Genomic DNA, 12,912 nt, shown 5'->3' on the forward strand with positions numbered 1-12,912 from the left:
TTATAATGATAACTGGGTTTATCCATCAAGAAGATATAGTAATCATAAACATATACTGACCAGTAGAGCCCCAAAATACATGCAGTACCAAAAACTGACAGAATTGAAGGGAGAAATAGACAATTCAATAATAATAGTTGGAGGCATCAATACTTCTCTTTCAATAATAGTAAAACAACTAGACCGAAGATCAACAAAAAACTGAAGACTTGAACAACACTATAAACCAACTAGATACAAGAGACATCTATGAACACTCCATCCAACAACAGCAAAATACACATTATTCTCAAGTGCACATAGAATATTCTCTAGGATAGACCATATGCAGGCAATAAAATAAATCTCAATAAATTTAAAAACATTAAAGTCATACAAAGTAAGTTCTCTCACCACAATGCAATGAAATTAGAAATAAATAATAAAATAAAATTTTGGAAATTCACAAATTTGTGGAAATTAAGTAATACACTCCTAAATAACCAATAAGGTAAAGAAGAAATCACTAGAGCAAATTAGAAAACATTTTGAAATTAATAAAAACAAAATTACAACATACCAAAATTTATGTGATGCAGCTAAAGCAATGTTTTGAGGGAAGTTTATAGATGTAAATGCCTACATTAAAAAAAGATCTCACCTGGCACAGTAGCTCATGCCTGTAATCCCAACACTAGAGAAACTGAGGTGGGAGCGTCACTTGAACCCAGGAGTTCAGGATCAGCCTGGGCAACACAGTGAGATCCTGTCTCTACAAAAAATAAACAAAATTAGCCAGGCATGATGGCATGCACCTGTAGTCCTAACTACTCAGGAGGCTGAGGTAGGAGGATTGCTTAAGCCCAGGAGATGTAGGCTGCAGTGAGCTGAGATTGCACCATTGCACTCCAGCCTGGGGGACAGAGTGAGACTATCTCAAAACAAAAATAAAACCAAAAAGATCTCAAATCAGTATCCTAACTCTCCACCCTAAAAAACTAGAAAAAGAAGAGCACACTAAGAAAAGAGATTACAAAACTAGGGTGGAAATACATAAAATGAAAAATTAAAAATTGAGAAAGTAAACAAAACCAAAATTTGGCTATGCCCGTAATCCCAGCACTTTGGGAGGCTGAAGCAGATGGATCACTTGAGGCCAGCAGTTCAAGACCAGCCTGGCCAACAGAGGGAAACCCCATCTCTAATCTCTACTAAAAGTACAAAAAATTAGCCAGGCATGGTGGCACATGTCTGTAATCCCAGCTACTCAGGAGGCTGAGGCACAAAGATTGTTGGAACCTGGGAGGCAGAGGTTGCAGTGAGCCAAGATGGCGCCACTGCACTCCAGCATGGGCAATGCAGCAAGATTTTGTCTCCAAAAAAACAAAACAACAACAACAAAAATCAGAAATGAAACAGAGGCTATCACTAACAATCTTAGAGAAATATAGAGAAGCTTAAGAGAACACAGTGAAAAATTACATGCCAACAAATTAGATAAAACAGATAAAATGGCATATACCTAGAAATATAAAACTCCAAGACAACTGAGTCAAGAAGAAACAGAAAATCTGAACACATCTATAACAAGTAAAGAAACTGATTTAGTAATTAACTTAGTGAAAACTTGCCACAAAGAAAATTCCATGACCAGATGGCTTCACTGGTAAATTTAACCAAATGTTTAAGGAAGAATTAACAATCCTTCATAGACTCTTCAAAACAACAACAACAACAACAACAACAAACAGAAAATGAAGGGACCTTCATACTTCTTTCTATGAGGCCAGTAATTACCCTGATACGAAAAACCAAAGATACCACAAGAAAAGGAAAATACATACTATTCCTTATGAATAGATATGCAAAATTCGTCAGCAAAATATTAGCAAACCGAATTCAGCAACATTTGAAAAGGGTTGTACGTCATGATCCAGTGGGATTTATCTCAGGAATGCAAGATTTTAATGATTGATTTCATTAAAATCAATTAATACAACATACCATATCAACAGAATAAAGGTCAGAAACCACCTGATCATCTCAAAGACGCAGAAAAAGTATTTGACACAATGCATTTGCTACTCATCAACAACCCTCTGAGCTAAATATAAAGGTATTATTAATCACACTAAATGAGTAAAAAAATCTGAAGCTCAGAGTTAAGTAACTAGCCTGAGGCTATTACTCAGTTGTAACCAAGCTTTAACATAAATGCTGTTACCCAAACTTTATATATTAAATACTACTACTCAGAAAAGTTAGCAGTCCTTAGTTTTCTAGACATGCATCTTAATTTTGTGGACAGTTAAGCTAGAGTTACTAGATGTACTGTCAATTTGAAATAAAAAACAATCTTTCCAATTTAGCACCAACATATGCTCTTTTGGAAACAAAGTTGATTCTTAATTGAAGGAGATTGGATCGGCTACATGGCTGACTCAGTGGCTTCATCCTACCTGCCTCTCACAGAAGCTGCTTAAATGCTGGAGAGAGGGTGTGAACTGGGGAGAAACTATTTTCTCAGACTCACAGGAGCTGGCCTTAGAACAGCTTCTGTGCCAGGGAAACGTGTGGTCCCTTTTAAATCACTGCAAATATACTCAAGACCCATCTCCTCCTCTGCTTCTTGCTTGTAATGGGCAGGATCCCAGTGGGCAAGAAGAGTAACAGGAAGGAGGTGGCAGCTGGCCCAGGGTTCTCCTGCTTCCTCTGCATGTGCCAGGAATGAGGTAAGTAGTGCACACATCACCAAATCGCCTTTCCTTCTCCATGGGGCTCTCAGGCTAAATTTAAAGTGCCAAGAATTCTGAAATGAGAAGAGAAAGAGGGTAGGGAAAATGATGAGGTCTGGGCTGACAGTAACAAGCAGTACTCAAGGACTCCAAAGAGTGGGGGTCTGGTAGCGAGCCCAGAGCTCCACAGCTGAGTTTGTAAGAAAATGTTCTATGGTCCAGGTGTTCCACTCCCTTGGAAGGTGATTAAAGACTTCGGGCAGAATTAGAAGAGAAAGTGGGAATGAAAGACAGCTCAGCAGCAGTGTCAGAGACCTGCCATTAGCTGTTTTATGTCCTTGTTCTTAAACACTTGTTCCACTGTCGTAGCAGAAAGTCAGATAGATTTGAAGAGGAAAGCAGTATTATTAAGGTTTGCCTCCCTACAGCACACACATTAAATTGACAAAATGAAACCACAAAAATCTTACAGGAAAAGACCTGTAGTTGCTTGACAGAACAAATCAAGCAACCAAAAACAAATTAGGTCTTTTTGATAAAAAGACAAGCATACACATATACATAGATGGTGGTAAAGATGGAAGTTCCATGCAGTGTTAAGGAATAATTTATACTGTTAAAATCCACAAGGAGGCATTAGATTCCAATTTTTTCAAAGTCATACATGCAAACTTTGAAATTAACTGGCTCTCTGGGTTTAGAGAGCAATGAATCTGGCTCTCTGAAAAGGAACACAAAAAGCATGAGCTCATAGCACCAGATGGCATCACACAATGGGGGGAAGAAACATGCAGAGGATTGAAAAGAACAAGTTGTGGTTTATATTTAGTGATTAATTAGCTTCTTAAAGGGCCAAGTAGAGCCACTTTAATGATGATATAAACCATAGAATAAGATATATAAGTATGTTGCACAGGGGGTTAGAAATGGAGCTTTTGCCTGGTGAATTTCTGTTGTTTCCAATACTGAGTTCCAAGCTAAGTCAGAGAAACCCCTACTCAAGGTTAAATGAGGGAGAAACATGAAAGATGCTATAAACAGTCATTACTATCAATCAATAATGAGGCGGGCAGTATACATGATGGTTAAAGACCTTGCAGTCAGACAGACTTGGGTTTGAGTCCTAGTTGTGTGACTTGTGGCAAATTACTGAAGCTCGCTGAGCCTTGGTTCCCTCGTCTGTAAAAGAGGGGAAATAATGGCACACACCTCACTGAGTTACGGTGAGGAATGAAAGAGGTAATTCAGGACTTAGCATAGGACGTGTGGCCCACTGTAAGCACTGGATAATGTCAGCCTTGGATTATGAGTTCTCTCATGGCACCCGCCCAATTTGCCATACAGAACCACTGCCACACACCAGGAGTCTGCACCTTAAATGGTCATCAGAGATTAACCCAAATGTACAGAGAAATAACCAGACACGCAGCAACAGCTTCCTGAACAATGGCCCGACCAACAGCTCTCGTGTTTCCTCTCCATTCTCGCCGCTTCAGAACAAGATTCCCATCACCTCACTCCTGAAGAATTTGCTAACTGAACTCCTTGCTCAACCCTCAACCTACCCTGCATGCCACTGCTAGATAAATCTGCTGTATGAAGTTTTGGGGCCTCTGGAGTCTCAGTTGTCCATCAGTAAAATGCAATATGAAAACCTTTAGCCAGGCGCGGTGGCTCACGCCTGTAATCCCACTTTGGGAGGCCGAGGCGGGCGGATCACGAGGTCAGGAGATCGAGACCATCCTGGCTAACACGCTGAAACCCCGTCTCTACTGAAAATACAAAACATTAGCCGTGTGTGGTGGTGCGCGTCTGTAGTCCCAGCTCCTCGGAGGCTGAGGCAGGAGAATGGCGTGAACCCGGGAGGCGGAGCTTGCAATGAGCCGAGATCGCGCCACTGCACTCCAGCCTGGGCGACGACAAACCGAGACTCCCTCTCAAAAAAGAAAAAAGAAAACCTTTAAGATGTTTGTTACATCTACCTGCCTTTTATAGTATCATTAACTTAATATGTGGCTTTAAATTGATTACTATAAGCAAGAAACAGTTTCACTTGCTATGATATAATTATGTATTTGTTTTAAAATTATCTATTTATTTTAAAATAAAGTGTCTGATACACATAAGTACTATATAATTGTTTATTTAAATGTTTTAATGCTTTGCCATTGTGTCAACTTCCATACTGACAAACAGAAGATGCGAAAATCACACACAATCCCTCAGAACATAAGACTGGGGTTTTCATTGTCTGACTCTGTCCAGGAACATACAAGTAGGTTCCTCCTGAGTCAAATTCAGACTCTAGACCCCTATCATCTATCCCCACCTCCAACTTCACTTACACTTACCTGTGACTGTTCCCAGGGGCTACTTCCCTCCCTCCCCAAATTGTCCCCTGGCAATGTCATGCCCATCTCTGTGACCATTCTAGCCTGTATCACTAACTTTAGAGCAGTCCAAAAACCACTCATCCCTCCAGGCTCACTGCCTTCGAAAAGCCTTCCCCAAATACTGCAGACCACATAGCTCACTCTCTTTGCTGGCTCTATGTTGACGTTAGAGACTGAGTCTCACCATCTCACTCTTGATTACTCAGTCTTTGTCACTGCCACATAGATCAGAAAGTCTGCCTCTTCATTAATGTCCCAAGTTTCTTAAGCAGGGAGGCTGTGACTTTTTCTGGATATACAACATTTAAGAGAGATGTCTGAAACAGTTGATGACAATAGCAGCATAACTAATGCTTAAGGTTCTCTAGCAGAGAGAGTTAATAACAGGCTATACCATTTCCTAAACATTTCAAAGGCAACTTGGAATTCTTCAGCTGGCCCTTGAGCAGAAAAATAAAGAATTATTTCCCCAGCACACATCCCAGTTTGAAAAGAAAAATCAATCGTGGGGTCATAAGACAGGGTAGCAAACATATTCTGGTCAGAGATTTAATTTCAGAGCAAAGCAGGGGCTAAAGCAGACAAAAGAAAATGCTTTCCTTATCACCTCCTGTATTGGGTATAAACAGTTAAACTTGTTAAAATAAATAAACTAAATACAGTAAGTTTAGGAGCTTAACACTGACTTTTAGAGCCTCAAATGGCTAACCCAGTCCCAAAGGCAAAGTTCTTGAGGGCAAACCTTTCATCACATCTACAGAACTGAAAGGAGAAAGATACTAATTAGTAAATCTAAGCAGCTCTGTCTGGTAGAAATATAATGCAAGTCGTAAGAATTTTAAATGTTCTAATGGTCATATTTAAAAATTGGTGAGATTAATTTTAATATTTTTAAATTTAACATGCAATCAATACTTTGAAAGTTGCTAATGAGATATTTTATATACTTTTTCATACTAAGTCTTCCAAATCTAAATCTGATATTTTCTACTTATAGCATATCTCTTTTCAGACAAGCATCATTTCAAATGCTCAATAGTCTCATGTGGCTTCCATCCTAGAGAGGGGAGGTTACCAGATGAAAATGAGTAAGACTCCAACCAAAGTAAAAGCAATTGGGAGCAAGCATGTTTGATACAGAAAGGGCCTGAAAGGTGAGAGGTTATTCTTTGTTTAGATCCTCTGTCTACTATATACTATATCTGGTTCTGCCATAATTGCTTCTTATTATTAATGGAGACTCAACTTCTTGGTAACTAAGAAATTTTATCTGTGTTCACTCTATATTCTCTCTGGAGTAAGACAGGCTGGATTTGCATTTTGGCTTCACTATTCACTATCTGTGAGCCCCTGGCAAGCTATTTAACCTCTCTGAGCACCAATACGTAGACAATGACAGTTCATCTGTCTCAAAGGAGGATTAAATGAAATAATAATATAATATTATTAGTGTTAGCTTTTATTATTATTATTATTATTATTATTATTGCTACTTTATTTATCTGAACAAATCCAGGCAAGACTAAAGGCAAGACTCAGGTGAGTTCCTTGAACTGCAAACACATGATCTGTAGGGGCCAAAGAGGGAGAGTCCAACAACAAGTCATACAGATTCAACCCATTTCAGAGACAGTAAACATCATCACAGAAGTTTAAAAAAAAGGTGGCTGAGGAGTAAACCAGAAATAGTAGTGTTCAAAAAGGCATGATCTTGTGCAAAAGTGGAATCTGTCATTGGGTTAGACTGACCACTGGCTTGCTGAATTAATTTTTAAATCTCCTTTAATGTAGTTATTACATTGTATCTATAATAAAAAGTAACATAGTAGTAATAAAAGTAATAGAGTGGTCACACAATCTCATATTATTGTCACGAGGATCAAATGAGATAATACATATAAACTGTCCTAACTCAGTGCCTAGCCCATAATTGATGCTTAATAACTGTTAGTGTCCATCTAGTCCCTCTCCCCTTCCCCTTTACAGGCAGGACCAGTAAAGTGTGACCTAGGGACTATAGTACTTGTAATTTCATCCTCATCTCCAGCATTTAGGAGAAAAAAAAAGTGGCCAACTATCAATCACTTTCTTTCTCCAATTTTTCTTATTGTGGTAAAATACATATAACATAAAATCTACCATCTTAACCATATTTATTGTATATATTTAAGGTATAAAACTTGATGATTTAATACCTGTATATACTGTGAAATAATCACCACAATCAAGCTAATTAATATATCCATCACACCACATAGTTACCCTTTGTGGGTATGTGTAGTGAGAACCCTTACGTTGCACCCTCTTAGCAAATTTCAAGTCTGTAATACAATATTGTTATCTATCCACCATGCTGTAAATAAATCTCCAGAATCTATGCATCTTGCATAGCCGAAACTTTGTACTCCTTGACCAACATCTATCTTCCCATTCCCCCTGCCCCTGGTTATCACCATTCTACCCTCTGGTAACCACCATTCTATTCTCTGCTTTTATAAGTCTGAATATTTTAGATTCCACATGTAAGTGAGATCATGCAGTATTTGTCTTTCTGTAACTGGCTAATTTCACTTAGCATGTCTTCCAGGTTCATTCATGTCACATATGACAGCATTTCCTTCTTTTTAAGGCTGAATAATATTCTATTATATACATATATATGTATTTTTTAGCCAAGAAGCAACATAAATAATATTCCATTATATATGTATATATGCTTTAGCCAAGAAGCAACCTAAAGGTCTATCTACAGAAGAATGGATAAAGGAAATTTTTTATGTACACATATATAAAACATTTATATAGATATATTAAACATTTTCTTTATCCTTTCATCTGTAGATGGACCTTTAGGTTGCTTGTTGGCTATTGTGAATATTTGGCTACTGTGAATAATGCTGTAAAGAATATGGGAGTATAGACATTTATTTGAGATCCTGATTTTAATCCCCTTGGATAAATACCCAGAAGTAGAATTGCCAGGTCATATGTTAGTTTTATTTTTAATTTTTTAAGGAGCCTCCATATTGTTTTCTATAATGGTTGTACCAATTTATATTCCCACTAACAGTGTACCAGGGTTCTCTTTTCTCCATATGCTTGCCAACACTTTTGTTTTGTTTTGTTTTGTTTTGTTTTGTTTTGTTTCGTTTCATTTTGTTTTGTTTTAACAACAGGCACTCTAAAAAGTATTCTTAGTTGCCAGATTTTTTTTTCTTTCAGCACTTTGAATATATTGCCCCATGCTTTCCTGGCCTGCAGGAGTCTGCTAAGAAATCCATTGGTAGTCTTATAAGGATTCCCTTGTACGTAATGAGTTGATTCCCTTTTGTTGCTTTCAAAATTCTCTTTGTCTTTGACTTTCAACAGTTAGATTATGATACGTCTCAGTGAAGATCTATTGATGTTCAGCCTATTAAGGGTTCTTTGAGCATTGTGGATCTGGATGTTCACTGCCCTCCTCAGATTTGGGAAGTTTTCTGTCACTATTTCTTTAAATAAGATTTCTGTCCCTTTCTTCTTTCTTTGCTCCTTCTGGAATTTTGTCTGATACTGTCCCATATGTCACAGATACATTCTTCATTTCTTCATTCTTTTGTTTGTTTCTCCCTCTTACTGAATCACTTCAATTGATCTATTTTCAAGTTCACCGATTCTTTCTTCTGTTTGAGTCTGCTATTGAGGCTCTCTATAGAATTTTCAGTTTAGCTACTGTATCTTCAGCTTCAGAATTTCTGTTTGGTTCTTTGTATGATTTTTATCTCTACTGAACTTACCATTTTGTTCAGTATTGTATTACTGATTTCATTTAGTTGTCTCTGTTCTCTTGTAGTTTACTGAGCTTCTTTAAGACAACTATTTTGAATTCTCTATCAGGCAATTCATAGATATTCACCTCTTTGGGGCCAGCTACTGGGACTTTATTTTTTTCCTTTATTAGTGTTAAGTTTCCTTGATGCTTCATTTTCCTTGAAGGCTTGTGTTGCTGTTTTCACATTTGAAGAAGCAGTCTCCTCCTCCTGTCTTTACTGACTGGTATAGGGAGAGAATGATGTTCATATCTATGGACACACTTGCCTCACTTCTTTCGTCCCCTCTTGCAGGCAGTGGGGGGCATCTTAGTATTGTTGGCCTTCTCTCAATTCCACTTTAGGGCACTGGCCTTTGCTTAATCAACACTTCAGGTCACTGCCCTTTATTTTCCCCAGGGCAGTGTTCTGTAGTGTTCACATTTGTACACCTTCTCTGCATCCCAGGGTTGAGCTAGGTGCTGATATTCACATGCTGTCTGAAACAGCATGTACACACCATCACAGAAGCTTGTGTACACCATCTTTTGCAGGGGCACATGACAGCCAGTTGCGGGGGCACATGACTGCAGATGAGGCATCCCATGGGATTCATGGGTGGGCCCCTTGGTGGAGTTCACAGGCAGTTAATAGGCTCTATGGCCATATGTTGAGATCTATGCAATGGTTTTTGTGAGCTCCTGCCTCTTTTCCCTGCTCCTAGCTCCCCTGGACTATTCAAACATGCCAATCCCCTTAGTGATCTAGGGGTGGGGCAAGGCAGAAATGAGCATCTTGGACAACGTCCTGTGAGGCTGTGGAAATCAGATAGTCACTACTACACTCTCTTTACCCCACTGGATAAATCATAGGCCAAGGTGGACTCTCTTGGCATTGAGCTGTGCCACCTTGAGAAAGGCATGACATAGGTAAAGTGAGACTGTTCTTATTATCCTCTTCAAGGTATCTATTCTCAGATTTTTTTCTCAAATGGGGTTCTAGAATCTCTCCATTGGACTCCTTAGTTACCACAGGGGTATTCTTACCATGGATAATTGTCAAAATCAATGTTTTGGTGTGACTTTGAGGGTTGGAACCTCCTATACTTTCATTTGCTGACATCACTGTTTCTTAACCAATTTTAAGTGTACAGTTCTGTGGATTAAATACATTCATATTGTGGTGCACCCATCACCACCATCCAGCTCCAGAGCTCTTTTCATCTTGAAAACAAAAACTCTGTACCCATTAAACAAAAACTCCTTATTGGCTCCTCTCCAGCTCCTAGCAACCACCATTCTGTTTCCATGTCAATCATTACCTTTTGCATTCAAAAGTCAATCCTTTTATTTACTCTTTCTTTCACTCATTCATTCAACAAACATTTATTTAGCACAGGCCTTTTAGACAGAAGATCTACTTTCTGCGTCTAGAGTATGGTGCCATAAAAACTAAAAACTAACAAAATGAAACTAAACTAGAACTCTGAAATGGGGAGGGAGAGGGGAGGAAGAGATCTCCTACTTGCCACATGATGATCCATAAATATTAACGGCTTTAGCAATTTCCCAAATACTCAGAAAAGAGCAACTTACTGGAGAAAGGCTGCACATTTTAGCATGGGTTGGCAGTGTTCCAGAGCAAATTATCCTTAAAAACAATACACTGTTGGTCCCTTCCAGGTGTCTTGATAGAATCCTTCATATTGAGCTACACTTTCAAAAGTTTATTTCCTTTATGAAAATGAACTCTGGATCAAGCTGAATTGACTAATCACTACTGTATACGGTGAATAGGAAAGTGGCATTTGGTACAGCTAATTTATAAAAATATAGACAAGGGCAATAGCTCTGCTCAGAGTGTGAAAAAAATTAAACATATTTGCTACCATGAAGAATGTTTTCATGTCCCCTTCACCAGATGGGCTGCGGGATTTATGATGGGATATGTTATAGATACATATCAAGATAAATGGAAACTCGGAGCCCCTTTCAAGCTGGACTCAGGATCTACAGAGAGAATCTGTTCTATAGCTGGCTTGTTAATTGATAGAGTTGTATTTCTGAATTTTTATAGATTATTGAAATCAATTTCAAAAAAACAATATTGAACTGATCATGAACAATATTTTTAGCTTTGTCTAAGCAATAATCAAGGTTAAGCAATGATAAAGCAAAACTGAAAAGTCTGAATTGCATTTCCTTTTACTTTTTCAGCACACCCTCTTACAGTTAGATAGCATGGTAAGTACCAGAGTCAAAGAAGGAAAGGGGCAATAAAGTGTACAAATTAGATGTGTTTTCAATTAGATGCTCCAAGAGCTGAGGATGGCACTCACCACCTTCCAGTGGCAAGAACCTCATGATAGGAAGAAGCCAAATCCCAAAGCCATTAGTGGCAGCAGCAGGAAGTGACAGCCAGGGCAGGGCCCTCTGTCTTTAGCAGCTTTTATCACTATTTCCCATGTGTCTGGTTCCTCCAACAGCTCCACAGGCATCTCTAAATCACGACCTAAGTCTGTAGCCAGATAAGCACACTTTTGAGACCACCAAAATTGCTTCAGTGTAGTTCTAGGAAAATGATAATCTTGCTTTTATTGATTATATAGCGTGTTATGCTTTGTTCAAAGTGCCGTCTCATACATCCTTGTTAGTTACCTAAGGCAGACATTCTTTTCTTTTACAAATAAGGAAAACAAGGCATAGAGCGCTTAAACGGCCTGCCAAAGGCCACATAATTAAACGGGACTGATACTAACTTACTAAAACTGTACTATATGTCAAGTTCTGTGCTGAAAGCCTTACTCACATTTCCCTCATCTAATAGGTTCTATTGTTACCTCTGTTTTACAGAGGAAATTGAGGCTGAGAGAAGTTAAATAATCTGCCTACAGTCCCACAGCTAACAAGTGACATAGATGGGACTGAATTTGCACCTGCCTCCAAAATCAGTTCTTAGATATCTAAACAGACTTTGTCAGATAAGAATTACTATGACTACATCTGATCATGCCCAGTTAACTCTTTCAAGTGAACAGGGATAGAGCAGGCAGGCCTGTGTTGACACATGGCATTGCTCTCTCATATCAATCTGTACATTTCCATCCCCTTTGCTTTCACACTGATACCTTGAGGCTGCCTTCTACCCACACTGAAGCAGAAACAGACTCAAGGAAACTCCTGTATCAAGCTCTGCATAGAAAAGCTCCTTTCCCTGCTTGGTTTTCAGGTGCCTGAACACCTGACTGGAGCTGAGGAAAACCCCAAAAAGGGGCACAGGAGTGACCAGGAAGCAAGAAAAAGGTGCAGGAAAGTGGGGGCATGAAGGGAAGGGACTCCAGCTCTCTGTAACCTCAGAACCCTAGACATGCATGAGCCCCAGATCAGGGATGGGAGTTAGGGGTTCAATACCTGATGAGGATGGGAAGGGAAAACCTCCTCTTGACCAAGTGGAACTGACATCTCCAGACAGAAATCTCTCTCTGAGTGGGGAAAGGGGGCCCATCCCCACAGTTGCGCCTTCTAAACTGAATTCTTTATACTTCCTCCTACCTGAATGTACCCACCCACCCCACATAGTTCAAACACTCCGAATAACTATCAGGTGCTTGACCCTAAAATACAAATAGACATCTGGTCCAGTTCCGATGACAGCATGAAGGGGAGGTATGATCCTCTTTCTGTTTACCACCCATCCTTATCACATCTAATCCCGACAAGGACACACAGACTTCCTGGCTGCAGGACAAGGAGAGGGTGAGATAACTTGCAAACAGTCCAGACCTGTACCTTACTACCCTTCTCACTGCATCTCATAATACAAACACACACATACCCACACACACACACACGCATGCGTGCAAATATACTCTGCCATATTTTAGGCTTACATCTCAGGCCCCCAAAACATTTCCAGCCTTAATTTTATGTCAAGCAGCATGATGACATAGCCAACCAGGCAGGAGGAGAAAAAGTGTCATTAGGCAGTTTTGCTAAGCATCCCTTCAATCAGCTATTT

General features: G+C 39.2%; 1 protein-coding gene across 2 annotated transcripts in view; it reads right to left on the reverse strand.

Annotated features, from left to right (window-relative positions):
• Positions 1–12,417, reverse strand: part of TMEM178A (transmembrane protein 178A) — a 29,619-nt gene extending 17,202 nt beyond the window's left edge. The window contains exon 1 of one of the 2 annotated variants that reach the window (XM_011970800.1): positions 12,306–12,417. In XM_011970800.1, coding sequence (XP_011826190.1) covers positions 12,306–12,399 — 94 coding nt within the window. In that variant the 5' untranslated portion in view covers positions 12,400–12,417. Of the gene's footprint in view, positions 1–2,438; positions 2,619–12,305 lie in introns of those variants that run through there. The other variant, XM_011970801.1, reaches the window with a different exon arrangement.
• Between the last annotated feature and the right edge of the window lie 495 nt (positions 12,418–12,912).

Source organism: Mandrillus leucophaeus, unplaced genomic scaffold, assembly GCF_000951045.1.
Source record: "Mandrillus leucophaeus isolate KB7577 unplaced genomic scaffold, Mleu.le_1.0 Scaffold974, whole genome shotgun sequence".
In the NCBI taxonomy this organism is placed as follows: Eukaryota; Metazoa; Chordata; class Mammalia; order Primates; family Cercopithecidae; genus Mandrillus; species Mandrillus leucophaeus.